Raw genomic sequence first — 25,668 nt, 5'->3', positions numbered from 1 at the left:
AAATGGGGTTAAGTAAACGGAGAATCTGTCACATAAAGCAAGTTTAAATCACAGTAACAGCATCCATGCAGGACAAACGGAAGCATTCTTCTTTTGAAAACATTATTCTTTTAAACCGTGTGTAATGACATCCTCCCTAGAGACATTTTCCATGAAAGAAAAAAAAAAATACTTCCCCAGAAGTCATGTTCTAGATTCCAAGAATAATGAGTAAAGCACAGTTAAAAATCAAACTCGTGTTTTATTTATGTAAGAAGATTCAAAATTAGAACTGCCAAAAGGTGCTGATGAAAGTTTCTCTACGTTCTTGCTTTGTTGCACACTGGTATTTCCACGAACCAAAAGGAGAAGTAAAAGAAAAAGATCGTCTTTATGACTTCAGACCTGCAAATCGTGAATGTGTCCTTACTGTAAAATTTGAGCCAAACATATTTTCAAGAAGACTAAAATATGCTGAATGCAAGATAATTTACTCTTTACTTCCTTTTACGTGTATTTTCTTATGCTGTAGTATAAACAATGGAATGTTTCCAGTACTCTGTGCTGCTAACCTCCCAAGAACTTGATTGCAAATAAATAAGAAAATTTTATGTTTTTAAAAGTATGGCAGTATTCAAATATTAGACATTGGCGTTGTTTAAAATGTTTAAACAACAAAAAGGGTAAATAAGTACAGAAATTACTTCTTTCAATTCAAACACTACTTTATATGTTTAATTAATGCATGCCCCCAAAAACATTTCTCTTCAAAGATTTCAAAATTGCTGCATACATGTTGAATGTAATGGGACAAAGAAAGACACTAGTGAAAATCACAATTATGATATTTATTTAACAAAATAAATTTAAAAATTTTTTTCTATTAAAAAACATGAGTTATATCGAAATTTTAGCTGACACATCTTCTTTGGTATTGAAATGAACGTCTGGGATATAAAATATTTTATTTTGAAGTTTAGTCATTGGGTCTACAATAGTTTTCCATATAAAGAAAATAGAAAATCGAGTTATCTATAATTGTCTTATTTGTTGAATAACCAATGGATGCATAAAAGCAATCAGTTATGTGTGTGCAGAGACTGATATCACAAAGCAAACAGTCATTCATTGATACATGTATTCTACTGGAAATATATTTAAAGCTTTTCATGATCTTCTGCCATCATTTTACTACGTTATGTGAATAGTAATCCAATATGCAGGTGCTGTTTTTCACTTAACTAACGAACTACTCTCCCAGGAATTTGATAGCACCATAGGAGGACTTTGAAACATTTACTTTTCAACATGACTACAGCATTTTTTTTAAAGTCTGTATGTCTCAGAATTGTGTGTTTCAGTCTTCTTATAAAACAATATCCAAGATTGCTAATAGCATTAAATTAATATTAATAAATTCCAGTTCTAAGTCTTTTTTGTCTCTTAAATATCACTTAAAACCAGATTTTTTTGTTTCTTCTCCTATATGGACTGCTAAATTGGTCAAGCCAAACACTTTCAGAAATGTCATGGGACAACCAAGCTACTTTTAACCTTTTGACAAATTCTTTGCCTGTTCCAATTCTGATTTCTCCGTGTCCCTGCCTTCTTCTGTGAAGGTATCTTTCTCTTAATTTGTTAAAATAAATCTGAGAAAAAAATCCAATAACCAACTAGAGCAATATATATATATATATTTTGCATAGATTTGTGACCACAAATGATCAAGCAATTGACAGTTCAGTGCTAACACTGTGATTGGGAACAAGAAGAATACAACCATAATAAAATACAGCTATCTATCAGAAGAACTGCATAAAGACATCTTTGGCCATGAAGGCTCTGGGCCCTCTGGAAATAAGTCAGTTGCATTGCCAACATGACAAAGAAAATAGCAATGTTCAGAATCAGGAACAGCCTGGTGTAAGAAGCAGACAGTGAGGGAGCTTTGCTGTGAGTAGTTGTCACCATCCGCGCCTGTCCAAACCGGCCTTTCATCAAGCCATTATTTTTGTGTTTCTCGTATGTTACATCTGCAAAATCTAAAAGATCTTTCATTTCTTCATCTTCGTCTATGGGCTGTTCTTTCTGTGCCAAAATCTGAGCTTTCTGCCGAATCTTTTTTTCATTGACTTCAATCTGTGCAAAAATATCTGGGACAGCATCCACAAATTTATAGTGTTTGCCAGCCCTTCGGGATTTCTTTGACTTGCTTTGCTGCTGCTGCTGTTGCTGTGATATGGCAAAAATCCTGTCGATGGCCTCCTCCGTCTGCCTCTTGTCTGAAAACCTCAGCAGGCGCTCGGCAGTCTTCCGGAAGCTGGCTGTGTTCCGGACACGGGACAGGATCTGCTTCTCCAGAAGCTGGAACACAGGCTTAAAACGCTGCAGGTTGTGCTCCACAATGGCAGCGTAGTCCTTCACCTCAGGGATGGCAGCGCTCCTGATGGCTGAACTCCGGTCAAACAGAATTTTCTGGCGATCTGCAATGACCTGTGCGAAGGCAGACTGTCCCATGGTCTCAGCTGTCCAAAGGTAAATGGCATAGGCGTGCTCTCTGGTGGCTATGAACACATCCAGTTGCTGAAGGTCTCCGTGGATGTTGAAGCTCTGAACATCCACAGATGGCCCTATGAAGAGGTAAGCTGCCCTGGTGATGGGACTTCGGAGGTGCATGGTGACATTCACATAGTTTGTCCCATTGTAGGGATAGCCCCGAGGGTATGTGACTGAAGCAAAAGTTGCTTTCTCACTGTAGCCAGTATCATCCATCCAGTACATTTTATAGAGGCCATCTCGCTGCCTGATGAAAGCCCCATGGACCCCGTCTACCACTGTCTCCTCAAAAGGGAAGTCCACATTGTGGAAGAAGCTTGTCACCGTCTCCAGGGGGCTCTCCTCTGCGAGGTGTATTTCATCCACAAGCAGGAGCAGCTGCGGATGCAAGAGGAACAGAGTCCTCTGAACATTCTTCAGATTGAGCCGGGGGTTATAGGCTCCCACACCTTCTCCTCGAATGAAAACCACCCCGTTTTTCTCCACTGCTGCGACCACTCTTCCTTGACAGCTAGCTGCCAGGTCATGCTTATATTTCGACCATTTGGATGAGCAGTCTTCTGTGACCTGACCCTCCCAGGGGGAAAAGCAGCTCTTTGACACAGCTGGGGAAAACATCAAGACGTTGTTGAAAAAGGTATACTTTGGCCCATAGAGAGCCTCAGTAATGAAAGGGACACCATTGGGAGCAAAAGTAAATGAGTTTTGATCAGGATGTTCATGCCCTGCATTAAAATTTCTCCATCCTTTGATCCAATCCTTGTATTTGTTTCTGTGGACAATGTCATATATTGCACGCCCCCCAAGTTTTCCTGACTTGAAGGAAAGAAAAGATCTATTGATCTCCGCAGGCAGAGCACTTCCATAGGTCACAACACCCCAGTCTTCAAAATAATGCAACGTAGGGGTGCCAAAATCTGGAGGAGGCACAGACTTCAAGCTGGCATCATACCTGAAAGAATCAATTTTTAAAAATTTAATTGGTTTTTCTGGCGGAAGTGGAAATAACACATCCGAAGCGGGATGCCACATGGTAATGCGGCTGGAGGGGCAGGCATACAGAGGCCGCCCAGAGCCCTGGCAGTGCAGACTGTAGTGGGGACGCGTCTAAGAACACTCATGGAGGATCAGACTGCACAGGGAACTAACACCCTTGGTGACAAGGACTGAAGAAAATCTTTACAAAGTGTGATCCTTGGATTTAAGCCTCAAATGATTACTGCTGCTAATCACCCTATGATTACAGATCAATCACGTAACAATGTCAGTGCTGCCATCCAAATGACTGGGGCTCACAGATCACAGAATTAAGCACTTCATCCACACTCCTAGTTTGAGGGGCTCCTATTCTAGGGAGTTGCAATGAAATATTGGTCTACAATAAATGGTATTACAAAAGTATCGCAGAGTACTTCTTACACTCTAAAATTTAATTTAAATCGTTAAACTTTATACATTGGATAAAATGGACGCTAAAAACCACATCTAAGAATATAAATGGATGAAACTCAGGAAACTATTAGAACTGCAGGATTTCTAATTGTGGCTACCACTGCCTACCCCAGATCTAAAGGTTGTTTTAATCTGCAGATGATCTCATGCATTAGGACAATAAATGATCTCTTATTTTTATTTAGGATAAATTTTTATTATCAAAGTAATAAAAATTAATATTAAACTGCCTAGTGACTAAGAACAAAGATTTTTTATTCAGATAGGCCACACAAATAATAATAAACATAATTGTTTGTTTTTGATGATTTGAAATAACAGCCTTGACAGGTTCATATATTCTTCTGCTCAAGAGAAGAAAGGCAGATTTGCATTGTTAGCTCTTTTTCCTAAAGTGACTCAATCACCTATAGGAGAGTTACTGTATTTTTCGCTCCATAAGACACACTTTTTTTCCCCAAAAGTGGAGGAGAAAATGCCCGTGCGTCTTATGGAGTGAATGTTCTTTTTTTTTTTTTTAGCTGTTGCGGGTCCCCGAACAACTAGAAGAAGAATATTTGTACACTAAAGTCTCTTCTCATTTGTTAATAACAGTGCTAATGGTTGTTAACACTGCTGTTGAGTTTATATTGCTGAAATATCATTGTGGTATATTTTATTAAATATTTTAACACACCATTTGGTTCAGAATATTTTTTTTATTTTCCTCCTTAAAACGCTCGGTGCATCTTATGGTCAGGTGCATCTTATGGAGCGAAAAATACAGTAATCTTATTAGTGTTTGACTGGCTGTTTCATTTGTTCTCTTTGGAACACCAGAAGATGTGTCTCTACATAGGTCTCTACCATAATAATGTTGGCTTCATTTTGTGCTTTGACAAATCCAAATACAAGCTAAATTTCCCATCCTTCTCTTGATTTTTGGTTAGTTTGCATATTCCTATAAGAAATTTACATCAAGTTAGACTTAGCATTAATCTGACTCCTATAGTCAGTTTTATAGAGCACTCTTAGTTGCTTACTTATGGGTTAGTAAAAACACAAATAACCACTTTATATCCCTAACAGGTGTCAAGAATGGTTGCGTATTAAATTTACCTAACCTGTGAATAGTTTTTTTTTAGATGCTGGTTAAACTCTAGACAGTTACCTCTTTTCAAGTGTTACTGTCTTCTTAACTGTTTAAATTTCAAAAAATAATGACAAGAAATAATCAAACCATAAAAGCTTATTTTGAAGTTGAAAAGACAACAGGGATTAATTATTAACAAGTTCCTTGTAATTTTTATTTTAACTTATTGGATGCCAACAATATATTTGGCAATACTTTAAAAAGGGAGGCACTGGCTTCTCTTTCTGGGCTTAAAAGATTAAGGCAAAAAAATTCATGGTTCTTTTATTATCAAAGTGAAACTGTCAAATACTGTCAAACACGTTTAAATAGTTTTGAAACTTTAGTAACAGCTTTGCTATTAGAAGATTATCATGCTTCATTTACCAAAACAAAACAAAATATTTTACTACCTTTTTTGTTTTTGGTGTGGCTATCAGAAAAACCCAGTCTAAAGTTTGTGGTTTTCCCTTTATACAATTTCAAAAATGAAGTAAATCAAAACATGCATGAAAAAAAATCTATAAAATAGTGTTAGCCTAGGGCATCTCTAATATAAGAAATATTCCTAATGGAGTGTCAAACACCATGATATGAATTGAAGTTGAAAGTACTTGGCATAATAGATTAGTTGTTCTTTAAGGCAAAAAGCTAGCACACTGTACCCCTGAGTATAATTTCTTTTCAAAGCCAGCACAGCGTGTCATACCAGAGAAATTCCGTGTGAAGAGTGCACCAGCGCTGCCCTTTGGATGGTGTTCCGGGGCCGTCCATCACCCGGTTCTTTCGGATTTGGTCAGCCAGCCAGTTACCACTGCCGTTACGCATGACAAATTTATCCAGGAACACTAATTGGCTTTCTGGACCATAAAACCAATTGTAATTTGAGTCTGCAATGGCCACAGTTCTTTGAAACCCTGGGGAAAGAAGTTTGACAGAACTAAGTTTAAAACTGCATACTCCCCAAAAGGTCTGAACAATGATTTTCAATCCTGCCTGCAACTGGTGTCTTGGATAAAAATAACAAAACCACACAGTGCCCATACTCCACCACAGACCAATTAATCAGAATCCCTATGAAGGTCTTCCAGAAATCTTGTGTGCAAATTTGTATTTGTTATGTGGCAACTTGTCACTGGTGATGAAAATGCCACATGCAGGGATGGACACCGCCACCTTTCCCGTTTTCCAGTGTCCGTGCCGTGGGCAATCGCATCTACCCAGACGCATGTGCTGTACTCTTGTGTGGTGAGCTCCTAAACCTCAAATGAACATGAACATTCCTACCAATTCATCCCACATCCTATGCCAAGATAATGACATAAGATGCTTCAATTTGGCCTCCAATAAAGTGGGAGTTACAAGGTTTAGAGTTTCGACGGGATGAAAACAATTCCTACAGAAGATCCTGCCAGTATGTACTGCTGGAAGCTAAAAAGAAAGAGGAAAAATGCAAAGGTAATACTGAAATCGATCAGAAAAATAAAAGCAGGTAAGACAGGATATGGTCCCGGCATTCTTGAAAAAGAATGAAAGGAAACTCTGGGTCAGAGAGGACTAATCACTACTAGAATAGCCACTGTAGAGAAAAAAGACAGAAATGTTGTTGAAACAGATTGATTTAATACAAAATCCCTTCTAAATTTACCATGACTATATTTCCATAATTTACAGCTAATGCTTTTGCTTCTAGCAGTCTAGTAAGTGCTCTTCTAAATAAAATCTTATTATAAAATGTGATTTTTTTGAATCTTCTACTAATCTGTGAGTTCCTTGTGAGCAGATGGTACGTTTCATTCCTCTCTGAATCCCTGGCCCGACACCCAAGTATTCAAGAAAGGTTTGCTGAATTAATTGACACAAATATTTGAATCCTCTTCTTAGAGGTGTTCATCATAATGTCATTTCCAGCTTAAGAAGTAACCACATACACAGCTCACAGCAGACCCCAGCGCTGCTGTGGTTGACTGCTAGATCTCAGCTCAAATAACAAAACACTGAGAACATCAAAGGTCCCTTACTATTGATGTCCTTTGGTTATCAAGATAAACTACAAAAAAGGTCTCTCCTGCATATCTAAGAACAAACAATAAAACAGAGTATTGAATGAAAGTCTAAACTAAATCTTAATGTGGTTCTTTTGCTCTGTAGTAGTTTTTGCAAAACTAATCCAATAATGGAGATTATATCCAATCCATCTGTATACGGCCACAGCAAAATGATGTAACTACTGAATCCTTTGCTGTACGTCTAGAATCATCATTTAAAGACTGCATTTCACAGGGAGAAGGACTCATCCTGATGAGTCTTAAGCTTTGTCTAACATCTTCAGTCCTATTTAGAAATAAAGAGAGTTGCAAAGCTCTCCCAGAAATTAAGTTGTTAAATCACACATAACCTTTTTCTCAAGCCAGTTCTCTAAGACTAAGCTACACAGCAACAAGAGATTAGCTTTCTAGAAATTCCTTTTTTTCTTTATATTCCTATATTTTATACTATTTATTTCAATAAAATATTTAAAGAAAATACTAAAGCTCCAACTTAAATATGTAGGTATAAGCTTTCATTTTTACTCATATCTCTATAGTTTGGAAGAAAATAATTATAAACTAAAAACCAAAACAGGATCGGTCAAGGATCATACATAAAGGAAAATTAACATGTAATCTTAAATGCTCATATTTTGTTTAGGTTCATGAAAATTAATTTGTAAACATATGAAAGATTTATATATACAACAATAAAAGTTCTGTGGAGGCTACAAATTATATTTGATCTGTTATGTTCCAAGCTTTTCAATATCTAAACCACAGGTCCTCATGTTAATGCCCAAGAAATTCTGGCTCTACCTCTTACAGAATTCTACTTTTATTTTCTTTAAAAAGTCTCCTAAATTGCAATATGGCTTGAACCCCACATTTCTCTAGCCCATTTTCATAATCAGGAAAAATTACAATTGTTCACATTGACCCACTTGTGATTCCTCACTATACCTGGCAGGATGGTTCTATACATAAATGCAAAGTGTTGCTTAAGCCACGGATGGCCAAAGTGGTTGATGTCAAAGTGCCTCTGAACAAGAAACATATATTGGAAGAGTGATCTAGTGGTGTAGCTGCCGTATGCAACCCCTTCATAGAGGGAGCCGTCCGTCACCTCTCTGAGCAAGACCAGAGACTTCTCCATGATGGTCAGAACTTGTTTGGTCCATAAGTAGGCTTCTTGAAGATACCCTGAAGGATAAAAACATGTGGAAATAATCACTAAGGCTATAATAAAATATAAACAAAAATATAGCCAAATAAAACTCTCTGGGTTATCTGACTAGTTTACATTACAAACTGCATTTTGCAAAACTCTCACTTATGAACATTATAAATAATATCCTGCTAATCCATTTTTGTGACGGGTACATGATGTAAGTCAAGAAGTTCTTGAACACAGGTCATTTATTAATTCAATGGAGATAAATCTTTAAATGAAATGAGTATCAGTCATTTTTCTAATTTTTAATTAACTGAAACGACATTACATCTAAAATCACAAAATGCACATAACATTATGTTGGCAGGAAAAGAAAGACCTGTATATTGAGACTTTTAATTCAATTTTCTTAAAAACTACTCCTTGAAAATATTTTTGAAGTTTTATCACTTTACAAAACTTTCACCATTATTTTACAGCATTTGTATAAGCTGCAAATACTATAAAAGCTAGCCTTCAATTTGTTCTCACATTAGAGAACAATTCCTTATTTATTTATTTATTTATTTATTTATTTATTTATTTAGTGCTTTTAGATTCCTCAGGATCTGAACAGGCAGCACAGTGGGGTGAAGAGACCACTGGAGTGGTAACTTAAGGGCAAAAAAAAAAAAAAACCCCAGCTGAGAGTCGAGTCAGCCAAAAATGTGCTACATAATTTTGTTTAAGCAGTTCTCCAACCTGTCACATCCTTCAACCTCTCCAACTGCAAATTAAAAGTCTAGAAACTTTTAAAAAATCTTTACAACTCGGAAATGCTAGCTTTCCATAATGCTTATGAGACTAGCATTTAAGTAGCAATAACAACTCCTCACATTTTTATAACATTTGTAATTTATACAGCATTGAACATAATCTTACTTAATCCTTTTAACAACCCAATTATGCATTATTACTCAAAAATTGCAGAAATGCTGACTTGTTTGAGACTGCTGGCACATGACTAAAAATGAACAGAACTTTGATCTGAACCCAGGTCTTGAGATTTAAGGTTTGTTTTTGTTTTCTTGTATTTAAAACACAAAACCCCTGAGGACAAAATTAAGCCCATTGCCTCCTAACGTTGGTGGAGTCCTGTTGCTTCACTTCCGCAGCCGTGTGTGCTAAACATGGGCCAGGTCTAATAGGAATACTGGGGGTGGGGGCTTCCAGAGGCCCAGCTACCTCAGTCCCCAGCCCAAACCCAGGTCCCAGGCGAAGTTCCCACTCCCATCTAATGTGGGAACACTATTCTCAGGCTTGGCTTGTACCCTGGACCTGTCTCCCATCCAGCTCCACACCTGACATGCCAGGCTTCTGGATACTTTTCAATTTCCATTCTCTAATTGCTCGGGTTTAAAATTCCAACCGTTTTCATCTTTTCCCGCTGTGCCCTCCCCATCTGCAACTAGGCACCAATGTGACTGATGCCTGCAATCAGGCCTGTTACTCACTGCTCCCTGGATATCATGTTACTCGATTTTCCTTATTTTTTTCTAGTAACAACTCTGTTCAGGAGATATGAGGCAATGTCCACTAACATACTCTGTAAACTTCAAATCAGTCAAATGACATACTTGTGTTGTTTATTGATATTTTTCCACCACTCTTATTTAGAATGTTCTTTATTATCTTTTTTTAATTTTTTTTTTTTTTTTTTTTTTTTTTTTTAGTGAGAGAGAGGGACAGACAGGGACAGACAGGCTGGAAGGAAGAGATGAGAAGCATCAATTCTTCATTGTGGCATCTTATTTGCTTATTGATTGGTTTCTCATATGTGCCTTGACAGGGGGGCTACAGTAGAGCGAGTGACCCCTTGCTCAAGCCAGCAACCTTGGACTCAAGCCAGTGACCTTGGGCTTCAAGCCAGTGACCTTTGGGCCCAAGCCAGCGACTATGGGGTCATGTCTATGATCCCCTGCTCAAGCTGGTGAGGACTCAAGCTGGATGAGCCTATGCTTAAGCTAGTGACTTAAGGGTTTCAAACCTGGGTCCTCGGCATCCCAGGTTGATGCTCTATCCACTGTACCACAACCTGGTCAGGCTGTTCTTCATTATTTTCACTTACCATATCCTGTGCATCCTTCAAAGTTCCACGAACTTTCTCAAACTCACCCAAAAAGCAATGTTCTTTTGAATTCAAACTTAATACACTCAACTGCTATGTAACCATAGCTTCATAACACCTCCTTTCATTCCCTGGTGCTACTGTTAACTACTGGCTAATCATTTCACATCTCTTTTTTCCAACTGATTTATAAACTCCTCACAAGTGATCCTGTGGTCTCTGTGCACCAAGCCTTAGACAGGTTAGCAGAACAAACAGAAAATTCTAATTCTCCCACTTTTGAGATTTTTATGGGAGTCAAGTGACTACAGGTGTGCTCTAAGCTACTCAGTCAGTACCTACCTCCAAGGCTGGTCTGGAGAACATAAGCTACTAAAACCGCCTGGCCAAAGCTGGTCCTAAAGTTGGAGTGAGCACGCCAAGAAAGTAAGGACTACACACCCAAGTATCAATTGAGAGGTGCAGAGCCAGAGATCTCACCTCATTTTTCTCCCCAATCTTCTTATAAATGTAAACTGTTTATGTATGTAAACAGCCCCTGTTATATTAGGGGTCCGGAAAAGTGTACCCCAGAGAAACTTCTCACTTTAATCAGAAAATAATATTCATATGACAACTCCTGCCAGAGGAGAGGTACAAATTTTGCTCTAATCTGAACCAGGCAAACACCTTGGGATTAAACTTTGTTTTTGTGAGAGTAGTGGGCAAAGGGAGCTAGGATGAAACTCACCCTCTTAATTAGCCTTTTCTTATTAGCATACATTACATTTCTATTCCAAGAGCAGCAACAAAATACAGTGAAAAGAGACTGAACTCTGACTTTGACCAGAAATGGGTCCAAATTCCAGCTACCTTATAGGGTTGATGTGAGAATATTAATGTTACTTTTTCTCTAAGATCCAATTAAAAGTGATGGTTGGCTGATGTAACAAGAGAGAAAGCCACACTTGAGAAAATATGATGCTACAATATCGACAAAATGCTTATTTATTCTGATGGGGAATATGATCAAGAGTTAAATTAATTTAGATTTGCCAGCTCCAAGTATATATTTAATATCTTAATAATTCACTGTAATCTTGGAGCTGCTTCTTATTCAGTCATTCACAGACTTCCACAGGAGTTGTAATTAAGTCAGAATTAAAAGAATTGAGAAAATGTAATATTAGCCATATTATACATTAAGGCAGTGGTCCCCAACCCCCGGAGCCACGGACTATATATCCTGTGCTATAAGAATATGGCTTAAGACCATCAAAAAGTCATAACTAAATAAGCTTCATGCTAATGTATCAACAGAAATGAAGAAAGAGATGTCTCTCAAATCTCTAAGAGATGCTCTAAGTATTACTTCATCTCATAGGCTTTGTTAGGACCAAGTACGAACATGTACTAAGACTAATTTTAAAAATGCTTTGCTCACAACATGACTCATGTCAGCCGGGCACCCCTCATTGTGCCCACATGTACCTTGGTTCATCAGAACTAGGCTTCCTGTGAGCAACGCCATGCAGTTGGTGGGCTGATGGTTGTGCAGGTACTGAAATCCCCAGCCTCTCCTGTACGAGGTTTCATACATGTATCCCGAGGCATTGGCAATCACTTCAAGGAACTTCTCCTGCTGTGACTTGCTCAGGTAGTTGTACAAGAAGTCATAGGCAGTGGCAAAACCCACCAGGGAGTGAGCAAGTGGGACTTCATCCCAGGGAGCGTCTTTCACCAGCCTGTGAAGGAAAAGACACCAAAATGAGTGCCACCAGGCTCATGCTTCTGCCACGCTTTTTAAGTGTCTATTACTCAGAACTTAAGGACACAACTGGAAGTACAATCCAAGAGGTTTAAGGACACAGAATCAATGACCCTCTCCATTACACACAAGCGTAATGTTTAATGTGAAAATTATGAAGGAACACTTTTCTCTCTCAGGCTTCTGGTAACATCAAGATGTTAGGAATTTTTATCTTCAATGTTTCCTCTTGATGAGAGGTAGTAGAATACATCCGAAGAGATTGGAAGCACATATCATATGATAACCAGGCCAAGCTCTCTGGCATACCCATTTAACTAGTGCTCACCCTCCCCTTTCTACCTGCATGAGAGGTTCTGCTCGCACAGTCGCCTTGCTAAAACAGCCTGGGTAAGGCGAAGGTAGCATGGTCTATGGCAGGGGTCCCCAAACTTTTTACACAGGGGGCCAGTTCACTGTCCCTCAGACCGTTGGAGGGCCGGACTATAAGAAAAAACTATGAACAAATCCCTATGCACACTGCACATATCTTATTTTAAAGTAAAAAAACAAAACGGGAACAAATACAATATTTAAAATGAAGAACAAGTAAATTTAAATCAACAAACTGACCAGTATTTCAATGGGAACTATGGGCCGGCTTTTGGCTAATGAGATGGTCAATGTGCTCCTTTCACTGACCACCAATGAAAGAGGTGCCCCTTCTGGAAGTGCGGCGGGGGGCCGGATAAATGGCCTCAGGGGGCCGCATGTGGCCCGCGGGCCGTAGTTTGGGGACCCCTGGTCTATGGTTTATGACCTCTCAATCTGGACAGGCCCACTTGGTCAACACCATGATGGAGAGAGTAGCTAAAAAGCTGATGCAAATGAATGGAATGAACTGACTCTAACTATTGCTCCACCTCAATCTTCCCATAAAATGAACTGCACTGCCTTTACGGTCCTTTGACTACCTTTTGGAGAAGTCCCAAAGCTGACCTGTTCAGTTGTACACTGTCATTTTCCTGGGAAGCCAACTTTCTGCTTGACTTGCTACATTAATTATTTAATGCAATTATCTGGCAAGTATTTTAACAGTGTGTGGCCTGAGTTAAAATAGGAAGCCAAGGCCCTGGCCAGCTAGCTCAGCAGTAGACTGTTGGCCAGCATGTAGAAGTCCCAGGTTCGATTCCGGTCAGTCAGGGCACACAGGAGAAGCACCCATTTGCTTCTCCACCCTTCCCCCTCTACTTTCTCCCTGTCTCTCTTTTCTCCTCCCACAGCCAAGGCTCCATTAGAGCAAAAGTTGGCCTGGGAGCTGAGGATGGGTCCATGGCCTCTGCCTCAGGTGCTAGGATGGCTCCGGTTGCAATGGAGCAATGCCCTGGATGGGCAGAACATCGCCCCCTAGTGGGCATGCTGAGTGGATCCCAGTCAGGCGCATGCAGGAGTCTGTCTCTATGCCTTCCTGCTTCTCACTTCATAAAAATACAAAATAATAATAAAAATAGTTCATGGTACCACTGGGTTCATCACTACTAAATCATTATGACATCTGGCCTGTAATAGCTATATTTCTAAAAGGTTATCTAAATCCTTTCCCAATAAAATCTTACTTGGGCTTAGACACAAAGTGTTACAATGGAAGGAAAAAGGGTGTACTGTACCATCATGGAAACCAAAGGAAACCTGCTTCTAGCTCCTGCATGGCAGCAAATAAACTATTTTATATAGAATGATTTTGACCAGAGGTTAAACAATTGACTGGAAAGGCTGGTTAAGTGGGGAATTAAAAAAAAATTAGAAAAGTATTAATTTGTTAACTTTATTTTTGCTTAAAATACATACATGTACACACATTCACCAGTATTTTAGGTGAGCTAAATGTCTTTCTTTAAATATGGGTCTACACTGCAGTTTCATTGTTTCTTCTTGCACGAAACACATCATCACAATTTCTAGTTTGTTTTCTCTATAATGTAGGATGAAATTACAGATATTTGTGAAAGACTGTAGAATTCTTCCAGATTATTTTGTTTTCTTCTAAACCTTTACAAATCTCATCCACACTAAGTTTCTTCTAAACCTTTACAAATCTCATCCACACAATACTTTGCAGTCAGTCATTCTAAAGCAGTGGTCCCCAATCCCCGGTCCATGGACCGGTACCAGTCCGTGGGCCATTTGGTACCGGTCTGCAGAGAAAGAATAAATAACTTCCATTATTTCCATTTTATTTATATTTAAGTCTGAACGATGTTTTATTTTTTAAAAATGATCAGATTCCCTCTGTTACATCCGTCTAAGACTCACTCTTTTTTTTGTTTGTTTTTGTATTTTTCTGAAGCTGGAAACGGGGAGAGACAGTCAGACAGACTCCCGCATGCGCCCGACCGGGATCCACCCGGCACACCCACCAGGGGGCGACGCTCTGCCCACCAGGGGGCGATGCTCTGCCCCTCCGGGGCGTCGCTCTGTTGCAACCAGAGCCACTCTAGCGCCTGGGGCAGAGGCCAAGGAGCCATCCCCAGCACCCGGGCCATCTTTGCTCCAATGGAGCCTCGCTGCGGGCGGGAAGAGAGAGACAGAGAGGAAGGAGAGGGGGAGGGGTGGAGAAGCAGATGGGCGCTTCTCCTGTGTGCCCTGGCCGGGAATCGAACCCGGAACTTCTGCACGCCAGGCCGATGCTCTACCACTGAGCCAACCGGCCAGGGCCTAAGCCTCACTCTTGATGCTTGTCTCGGTCACATGATACATTTATCTGTCCCACCCTAAAGGCCGGTCCGTGAAAATATTTTCTGACATTAAACAGGTCCATGGCCAAAAAAGGTTGGAGACCACTGTTCTAAAGCACTGAAGTTGGTTTTTAAAACATTATTTTGCCTGACCTGCAGTGGCACTGTGGATAAAGTGTCCACTTGGAAACGCTGAAGTCGCCACTTCGAAACTCTGGGCTGGCCTGGCCAAGGCACATATGGGAATTGATATTTCCTGCTCTTCATCCTTCTCTCTCTCTCTCTCTCCTCTATAGAATGAATAAATATCTACAAAAATCGATTCTTTTTATTTTTATATTCACACTTAATAATATTTATATAATAGTATTAACATCATGTAATTACAGATAATAATGAAACTGGCATTAACTGGTTTGAGAACAAATACAACTGATATTTGCTAAGCACTTAACTCTACTGGCAGGAACAGAAAAGAGTGGGCATAGAAGAGAATGGCCAACCAGCCTTGGTCTCTCAGTGAGAGTTGCTGCTAGGTTACATGAGGAATGGAGGTTAATATTACTGGCAAGTCAGTTAATAGGAGATGAGTTAGAAAAACTTTTACTATATTCCTTTTAATAAGCTAATACTTTGTCCTTTTAGAGACATGTTCTTATAACGTCCATGGACCCCTAAGGTCTCCAAGACTCTTTTAGGGGGCCCAAGTAAAAAAATTTTTTTAATAATAGATGTTATATATTGATATTTACACTGATGGTGCAAAAGCACTAATGGCTACAAATGTGAGCTCTTTAGCAAGAAGCCAGGCGGGGCACCAAACTGCTCTAGTAATCCTTACATGATTCATTGCTGCTGCCAGGCACTCTAAGTTGTTTTTTGTTATTTTTAAACAACAATTTCACTTAAGAATATCCTTGATAAAGTGGTATAATAATTAATTTTTTAAAATCTCAACTCTTTGAGTATATATATATTTTCAATATTCTATATGATAAAATGGGAATACATAAAAAACATAATGAATATCGAAGTCCAATGAACTGTGACAAGGAAGAGAAATTGTGCATTGAGGTAAGAGCTGAACTAGCAGCTTTTTTTCATGAACCATCATTTTTACATGATAAAAATGACCAATTGACACAGTTATCTAGACTTACGTATTTAAGTGGAAGTGTTTTTTCAAAATTAACAAGGAAGCTTTCCAGATCAAGGAAATCTTAAAATCTTGGTTGCCAACGACAAAATTTGAGTTTCCAAGCAAAAATAAGAATTTGCAAAACTTATATCCACCACGAGCTTAAGAACTTACCAATATAGTATACAGTTAAATAAAAACTTACCAATATATTATATAGTTCTATAAAAATACCAATACATTATATAGTTATCTATATAACTCATGGGTTAAAGAAGAAACCATAAGCAAAATGATAAATTATTGCAAATAATAATGAAAACACAATATGTCTGAATTTGTGGGATATAGCTAGTCTGCAGTCCTTAGAGGAAATATATGGCACTAAGTCATATCAGAAAATAAAAAGGTATAAAATTAATGATCTAAGCTGCCATCTTAAGAAGGTAAAAAAGGAAAAGCAAAATAAATCAAGCAATAATAGTAGAAAACAATACAGATAGGACAAAAATATATGAAATATAAAACAGATAATAATTGGTTCTTTGAAAATATAAATAATGATCAAATTCAGGAACTGAGCCTGACCAGGCGGTGGCGCAGTGGATAGAGTGTCAGACTGGGATGCGGAGGACCCAGGTTCAAGACCCCTGAGGTTGCCAGCTTGAGCACGGGCTCATCTGGTTTAAGCAAAATTCCACCAGCTTGAGCCCAAGGTCACTGGCTCCGGCAAGGGGTTGCTCGGTCTGCTGTAGCCCCATGGTCAAGGCACATATGAGAAAGCAATCAATGAACAACTAAGGTGTTGCAACGCGCAATGAAAAACTAATGATTGATGCTTCTTATCTCTTCGTTCCTGTCTGTCTGTCCCTGTCTATCCCTCTCTCTGACTCACTCTCTGTCTCTGTAAAAAATAAAAAATTAAAATTAAAAAAAATTCAAATTCAGGAATTGAGTATGTGAGTAAATACCAACTACATAATCTTTAATTTCTATGTATTTGAAATTTTTCAAATTAAAAAGTTCAAGAAAAGACTTTATAAATGCTGGCTATGACAGTAAATGATCAGTTATAATATTTCTGTGTAATTTTATATATTTATGTTCTAAAATTCAATATACATTTTATAACATGCAACATTAAAAACATGCCAACTATTTCTAACATAACATGACATATAAAGAGTAAGTAACTACTCTAGGACCGAGAACAAAGATCTAAAATATTTGACATCAAGGTTTCCCAAGGAAAAAAATTGTAACCAACCTTACAGTGCACTGAAACCTCCTATCCCCCCAAACCGCACACAAAGACTGGATAATCAGCTGTTTAGAACCTGTGGAAGGCAGAACAATAGCCCTCTCAAAGATGTCTTTATTTTAATTCCCAGAATCTATGAATATACTGCCTCTATAGCAAAAGGGACTTTGCAGAGGTGATAACTGAAGACCTGTGGTGGGAAATTGTCCTAGATTATCTGGGCAAACCCAATCTAATCACATGAGTCCTTAAAAGCAAAGAATCTTTCCTGGCTGTGCCAGAAAGGAACATAACCACAGTGGGAAAATCCAAGATGCAATGTTGCTGGCTTTGAAGATGGAGGAAAGGAGGTAAGAGCAAAGGAATTTCTGTGGTCTCTGGAAGTTAGAAGAAGTCAAGGAATAAACTCTGCTCTAGACTCTCCAGAAAGAAATGCAGTTCTACTAACACTTTAATTTTGGTCCAGTGAGACCCACATTAGACTATTGTTTTTTAATTGTTACTTATTGATTAGAGAGAGAAAGAGAAAAAGTAACATCGATTTGCTGATCCACTTATTTATGTATTATTCATTGGTTGATTCTCGTATGTGCCCTGACTGGGGCTCAAACCTGCAACCTTGGTGTATTGGGACAATGCTCTACCCAACCTAGCTATCCAGCCAGAGCCCCACATCAGACATTTAAATTACAGGAATGTAAGACAAATCCGTGTTAAGTCACTACACTAAGTTTATGGTCACTTGTTACAGCAACAATAGAAAACATATAAGCCTGACCAGGTTGTGGCTCAGTGGATAGAGTGTTGGACTGGGATGCCGAGGACCCAGGTTCGAGACCACAAGGTTGCCAACTTGAGCGTGGGCTCATCTGGCTTGAGCAAAATAAAAAATGCTCACCAGCTTAGACCCAAGGTCGCTGGCTCAAGCAAGGGGTTACTCGGTCTGCTGAAGGCCCGCAGTCAAGGCACATATGAGAAAGCAATCAATGAACAACTAAGGTGTCGCAACAAAAAACTGATGATTGATGTTTCTCATCTTTCTCCGTTTCTGTCTGTCTGTCCCTATCTATCCCTCTCTCTCTGTCTCTGTAAAGAAAAAAAAGAAAAAGAAAGAAAACATACAAAACCCCGTTCATGAATAGGTAGTCAGTGACTACCAGAGATTTAAGGAAATCCCATCATAGAAAGGAAGCAGTCCAAATGAACAAAATGATAAATGCATCTAATTAACAAAATGATAAAAATGAAACTATGCAGGTAGAAAAAATTTCAAAACACTAAGGAGCTCTTAAAAATAAAAAAAAACAGGCCTGGGCCCTGGCCGGTTGGCTCAGCGGTAGAGCGTAGGTCTGGCGTGCGGGGGACCCGGGTTCAATTCCCAGCCAGGGCACACAGGAGAAGCGCCCATTTGCTTCTCCACCCCCTCCCCCCCTCCTTCCTCTCTGTCTCTCTCTTCCCCTCCCGCAGCCAAGGCTCCATTGGAGCAAAAGATGGCCCGGGCGCTGGGGATGGCTCCTTGGCCTCTGCCTCAGGCGCTAGAGTGGCTCTGGTCGCGGCAGAGCTATGACCCGGAGGGGCAGAGCATCGCCCCCTGGTGGGTAGAGCGTCGCCCCTGGTGGGCGTGCCGGGTGGATCCCGGTCGGGCACATGCAGGAGTCTGTCTGACTGTCTCTCCCCGTTTCCAGCTTCAGAAAAATACAAACAAATAAATAAATTAATAAATTAAATTAAATTAAAAAAAAAAAAAAAAACAGGCCTGACCAGGTGGTGGTGCAGTGAACAGAGCATCGGACTGGGATGAGGAAGGACTCAGATTCAAGACCCCGCAGTCACCAGCTTGAGCACGGATTCATCTGGCTTGAGCAAAAAGCTCATCAGCTTGGTCGCTGGCTCAAGCAAGGGGTTACTCGGTCTGCTGAAGGCCCGTGGTCAAAGCACATATGAGAAAGCAATCAATGAACAACTAAGGTGTCACAACAAAAAACAGATGACTGATGCTTCTCATCTCTCTCCATTCCTGTCTGTCTGTCCCTATCTATCTTTCTCTCTGGCTCTCTCTCTGTCCCTGTAAAAAAAATTAAAAATAAATAATAAATAAATAAATAATAAAATTAAAAAAATAAAAAACAGGCCCTGGCCAGTTGCTCGGTCGGTTAGATCATGATCTGCTCTAGAAACAACAAGGTTGCAGGTTTGACCCCTGGTCAGGGCACACATGGGAAGCAAACCAATGAATACTTAACTGAGTGAAACAACAAATGAATACTTCCCTCATCCCTCCCCTGTCTTTCCCTTCCTCTCTCTGTCTCTCTGAAAATCCATCAATAACTAGCTCGCTTGATTGGAGTGTCATTCCGAAATGCAGAGGTTGCCAGTTCAATTCCTGGTCAGGGCACATACAGGAACAGCTCAATGTTCCTGTCTCTCTGTCTCTCTCTCCCTGTCTCTCTCTAAAACAACAACAACAAAAACAAAAAATAAACAAAATAACAGAGAGACAAACTCAATATAAGGGCTAAAGTCAAGTTGAAGAAATAACAAGAGAGCAGGAAAAGGAAAGAAGAAAGAAAGAAAACAAAACGAGAGGTTGAATGTCTGGATAAGAAGAGAACCAAAAAAGAAAACAAAGGGAAGGAAATCAACTATCAAGAAAATTTCCAATAACTATAGGGCATAGGTTTCCAGACTGAAATAGTTCATTAAGTCCATAGGCAATAACTGAATACAGACCCCTCCCAAACCATGGCACATGGTTCCACAACTTCACAGCACTGGGGACATAGAAAAAGACCCTAAAAGTTTCAGAGAGAAAAATCAGCATTCACTCAAAGCACTAAGAATCGGAGTGGGATCACACATCTCAACAGCACACTAGAAGCTACAAGACAACAAAAGAATGCCTCCAAAACTCGGAGACAATTTCCAGACTACGATTCCATACCCAGACAAGCTTCCATTTAAGCACCGGGGCAGAATAAACACGCAGGCGTCCAAGGTTGCAACATTTATTTCTCTTGAACAATTCCTCTGGAAACCAGTGGAGAATTTTTCCACTCAATTTAGAATATATGCTAAAAAAAAAAAAAAAAAAGCCAAGATTCATGGTGGGGGGGGGGGGTGTCCAAACACCAGAGAGAGGAGAGTAAGTCAGTAGCCGTACAGAAGATCTAGATCAGAGCAAGTCAAATGGGCCTGGCAGTTACTTCTGTAAGATAAATTGTTATGAATAATGTCTTACTAAGATTGTCTTGTCTTTCTCTGACTGCCTTATTTCACTTAGCATAATGCTCTCCAGACCCATTCAATCATAAGTACCATATGATTTCACTCATAAGTGGAATCTAATGAACAAAATAAAATAACAAGCAAAACAGAGAAAGACTCATAGATAAAGAGCAGGCTGATAGTTGTCAGGGCTGGGGGGCTGGGTGATGGGGATGGAGCAATTGAGCAAAAAAAGGGGGGGGATAAAAAACTCATGGACACATGCAAGAGTGTGGTGATTGATATGAGAGGGGGTTGAGGGGGTAAAGAAAGGTATAGGGGATAAACGGTGATGGACAAAGACTTGACTTGGGGCAGTGAACACACAATACAGTGTGAGGTGATGTGCTAGAATTGTGCACCTGGAACCTGTATAGTTTTGTTACCCCAATAATTTCAATAAAAATGTCACCCCAATAATTTCAATAAAATATGAAAAGGAAAAGAATGTCTTGTATGAATAGATTGAGAGAAGATTTACATAACTGAGCAAGAGTCTGACTGGTAATTAGTAATAAATGTATAGGAAACCAAGCAAATAAAAACAAGAAAGCTGTTAACAATTCTAGAGAAAACAAAAAGTGGTATTAAAATTGAAAAGTGATCATTAAATAGATGATATGGTTCAGCTGTGAATACCTTTGGCCTTGTTAAAACATGCAAACAATATACTCATCCAGTTAAAATTACAACATATCTATACTGAAAGAATGGAGGGACAAGAAGATGTATGTGTTGGTGGCAGATGGTATGTATGAGAGACAGACAAGTGATGCATCTATAAGCCAAGGAATGCCTGGGGTTGCCTATAATCAAAGTTAAGAAAGGAGCACGGGACTGTCATGGGACAGTTTCTCCTCAGAGCGTCCAGAAAGAATCAATCCTGCTAGACTTTGATTTTAGACTCCCAGCCTCCAGAACTGGGAGAGAATCGATTTGTTTTAAGCCACCCAGTACTTAGTTACGGCTGTCCTAGCCATGAATGCATGGACCTTAAAGAACCAGCCATCACTACAACTTGTGCCCTCCATCTTCCTGTGCTGCCTGAACAAACACTCCCACTTATTTTAAAGAGCAATCCTCTATTATTCCCACAACACATGAAAAAGGGCAAAGAATTGACTGTAATATGAAGTTTAAAAAGTGAGACACACTTTAACAATGGCAAGAACTGTATTCAAATTGCTAAATCTTGGCACTCTGATAGTAGGAAAATAACAAAACCAAAATGAGGCGAATCTTTGAAATGATATTTCAATCTCTCTAATGGTCCCCTCAGTAAGATTAGTATTTACCCAAAATGCCCACTTTCTAATGCTTTATCAAAAATTTTTTTTCTTTTACAATATGATTTTTAAAAGTTTTGTTGAAGTTGCCTTTTTAAAACAGTGAATAAACTGTGGCTGATTTTATTCTGGGCACCAGTAGGAAATACATACTGAAGAATTTATTCCACTCAGCCCTGGAAACCTGAAATGCAGTCATTAATCACAGACTTGCACTGTTCCCTAATGAAAAAAAAGATGCTTCCTACTATATTTTAGGAACAAGCACTCTAAACACTAGAAATATGGAATAAAGATGCCACCTCCCAAAAGCAGTCTCCTCTCTGGAGATACTCAAGAACAGGGATATATGAGTGGGGTTCTCTGAAAAGGAATCAGGTGTTCATCAGAATGGTAGACATAGTTGTCAAGTTATAAATTATAAGCTACTAATAGATTGTGGAATGAGCACAATGGGCTATGACCAGCCTAGTTTTAGTGTAGTTTAATGAAATGGTATAGAATAGAAAATAGTAAAGTACAAAGCATGATTTAAGTGCAAGGGCTGATTTGAGCAATTTTCTACTTATACATTTACATGTGTAGAGTTAAAGCTATGTGTCAATCAGGTTGTGATGTCAACTTTAGATTTTTATTGTGGGTCACAGTGACAAAAGGTTTGAAAACCACTGTCTCAGAGGATAAAGGTGACACCAGACAAGCAGCCCCTCAGACGCATCCTGCAGGCAGAGAGGACCTGGGCCCAGGTTCAGGCGTGGAGATGGGTTGAGTCCCGGACCTCCCAGAGGGAAAATCCCCCTGTGACATCATCAGGAAGGAACCCAGAATACCAGAGCAGTCCAAAATGTTCCAAGCAGAGGGCAGGAGGTGTTGGGTAATAAAGGCAGATATGAAACACCAAATGGGCCTACGCAGTCAATGCAGGAACAAAAGAATAATTTATCACTGTGAAAAAACAGCAATAAAACATCTCTTGTCCATCAAAACAATTCTGTTGGGCTTTGAAGCCTCTTATATTCCAGAGGGATAATGAATACCTACGAACAACAGCACCTGCGCCACTAATGTTTATTTTATTTCATGTCTTGGGGACACAGTTTCAAGGAGTAATTCTTAAAAAGTAATTGGCAATAAAGTAGAACAAAGTCAGTTTAAGATTTTTCTTTGTAAATCTTAAAAGATTTGGAAATGCGTTGTGTCAAAATGTTGCCACAAAGAGAATTAATGAATAAAATAAATTATGAGTCAAGCTTGTGGGCTATCTTCAACATGCCATAGACATTAAACAATTTCCCAGATTTTAGACAAGTTATTTTTCATATTGAAAATACAAGTTGACCTCCATCCCAAAGGCTGAAAGTAATCACACTCTGTCCACGCTCTCTGCACAAGTGACAGGCCATGATAGAAATGCAAAGGACAAAAGACTCAAACGGAAAAAAACAACAAAAATGATTCAAACTGGCTTCATTAGTAATACTTTAAAGTCTTTCCCAAGTCAACAAGTTCTCCAAAGAAGGGAAAATAGTAAGCTCCATTTGGTTTTTCAAAATTATGGTTAAAAGTTTAGGGCAAGAAGGTATTAATGTTTTAGCAATGCATGTGAATTTATTCTCATCTCTTCCTTCCCCAGGTTTTTTTCTTGCCACAGTGAGTTTACTGTAAAGGAATCACCGAAACAAACTAAAACTTGCTCACTAAATCGTGACAAGCCCAAATCACTGTCCGTACTTCATCAAGAACCTTTTTTCTTTGTTTAACTCCAGAAGAAGGCCCTGGCCTGACCTGTGGTGGTGCAGTGGATAAAGTATTGACCCGGAACACTGAGGATGGCAGTTCAAAACCCTAGGTTTGCCCAGTCAAGGCACTTATCAGAGTTAATGCTTCCTGCTCTGCCTCCCCATCCCTTTCTAAAAATGAATAAATAAAGTCTTAAAAAAAAATAAAAAGAAGGCCCTGGTCTGTTGGCTCAGTGGTAGAGAGTTGGTCCAGCATGTGGATGTCCTGGGTTTGATTCCCAATTAGGTCACACAGGAGAAGCACCCATCTGCTTCTCCACCTCTCCCCCTCTTGCTTCTCTCTCTCTCTCTCTTTTTCTGTTCCCCTTTAGCAGCCATAGCTCAACTGGAGTGACTTGGCCCTGGGCACTGAGGATAGCTCCATGGCCTTTACCTCAAGTGCTAAGAAGAGCTCAGTTGCTGAACAACGGAGCAATGACCCCTGATGGGCAGAGCTTCGCCCCCTAGTGGGCTTGCCAGTGGATCCCAGTCAGGGCACATGCAGAAGTCTCTCTGTCTCCCGTCCTCTCACTAAAAATAATAATAATAATAATTAAAAATAAATAATTTCAGAAGAAACAGCATGATTCTCTCAAGGTGATGCTTTCCTCTAGAAGTGCCACCTGTGCTATGTTTCATTTTGGCTTCGGCACCACAAAATGATTTGGGGACACCCATGTGGCTGGAATGCTGTTAGCACCATACCTTTTCATTCTTTTGGTTGTTATTCATTTATTCATTGTGGGAGGACCCTTTAATTAAATCTGGTTTAATTACATTTTCCTTTCATTGAATGAGACTACCTATGTTGTACTACTTGAAAGCATATTTTATATTGAATAAAATCTTTTTCTTTTCCGGTGAAAATATATATATTTTTTAAGTCACAATACACTACTGGCAAACAGGAAGTAACTTAATGCTTGAGAGATGTGAACTTGATAGGTCCTCTTTGGTCCACAGTCACTTCAAAATCAATATATCTAAAAACAGATGCTTCCCCAATAGCTCCAAGTTTTACAATATCACCGAAAGTTCCCACCATCCTCTCAGCTTCCCATAAAGATATTTGTCCTCTTTGTCCTTAAATACAATTGTCAAGTCTTATACACGCTAACTCCAAACCTTTCTGGACACCATCATTTCTTTTCACTCTCAGAGCCCCTATTCCAGGCTCTCATCTGGATAAACACAAACAGACAGACTGGCCTTCCTGGTCTGACCTCTGCTGCAATCTACTCTCTACATGTGGTCAGAGTCTTCCTTCCTAAAACACTAATCTGTCACATAGAGAAACCAGCAGCCATTTTATGTCTCCTGATGGGAGCACAGCCACCACCCCTGCCTGTGTCAAAGTGATCAAAACTGATTTAGGACAAGCCTCCGCATCCAGCGGTCGGTGGGCAGGAAATACCAAGGGCAGAGGAACTCACCAGCTACACCATGGCTGTACAATCAGCAACATCCAGGCTGCGGGAAGTTGCGCAAGTCAAAGGTCCTTCCGTAGAATAGATAATTATAACAGCAAAAAAATGAATGGAGAGAAAACTTATAAAGAAAAAAGACTTTTTAAAAGACATTTTAAAAAATGAGCAAGACTAAACTTGTGCCGAGGGAAGCACACTTGACCTATGAAGAAACCCAGGGACTGCGCGTAGAGGTCAGGGTAGTCTTTGTGGGGACAGAGGAGCTGTGATTGAAATGGGTCCGTAAAGGGGTTTCTCTGGGTGGCTAGCAAGTGGTGTTTTTTGATCTGTGGTGTAGTTACCAGGGTACTTGCTTTAGTTGATTTATTAAGGTACACCTGTCTGTACAGCATTCTGTTTTATTTTATAATGAAAAGGTTATAAAAAAAACAAAACAAAAAAAACCTCCTACACACAAATCTGATCAAGTCACTCCCCTGTTAAGACCCTATGTGACCTCACGGTGCTTGTAAGGAAAAGTTCAAGCTCCTTCACATGGTGGACAGGGCTTTCCAGCATCTGGTTCTCTACTCAAAGGCTTGCTAGTCTCCTCCCTACATTAAACTTTCGTTCCTCAAAAGCACTCTGCTTTCTTATGTCACGGT

The 25,668-nt window shown here is 39.5% G+C and overlaps 1 protein-coding gene across 4 annotated transcripts in view; it reads right to left on the bottom strand.

The window, feature by feature from the left end:
• Positions 1-270: 270 nt before the first annotated feature.
• DSE (dermatan sulfate epimerase) overlaps positions 271-25,668 on the bottom strand; it is a 67,787-nt gene continuing 42,389 nt past the window's right edge. For 3 of the 4 annotated variants that reach the window (XM_066248099.1, XM_066248102.1, XM_066248103.1), the window contains 4 exons: positions 11,880-12,133; positions 8,092-8,331; positions 5,808-6,015; positions 271-3,487 (listed from right to left, as the gene is read on the bottom strand). In XM_066248099.1, the coding sequence (XP_066104196.1) occupies positions 1,726-3,487; positions 5,808-6,015; positions 8,092-8,331; positions 11,880-12,133 (2,464 nt within the window). In that variant the 3' untranslated portion in view covers positions 271-1,725. The remainder of the gene's footprint in view (positions 3,488-5,807; positions 6,016-8,091; positions 8,332-11,879; positions 12,134-25,668) is intronic. The other variant, XM_066248098.1, reaches the window with a different exon arrangement.

Source organism: Saccopteryx bilineata, chromosome 12 (genome assembly GCF_036850765.1).
Source record: "Saccopteryx bilineata isolate mSacBil1 chromosome 12, mSacBil1_pri_phased_curated, whole genome shotgun sequence".
NCBI classification, from domain to species: domain Eukaryota; kingdom Metazoa; phylum Chordata; class Mammalia; order Chiroptera; family Emballonuridae; genus Saccopteryx; species Saccopteryx bilineata.
Note: the sequence above shows the minus strand (reverse complement) of the source record. Positions and strands in the feature narration are given on the sequence as shown.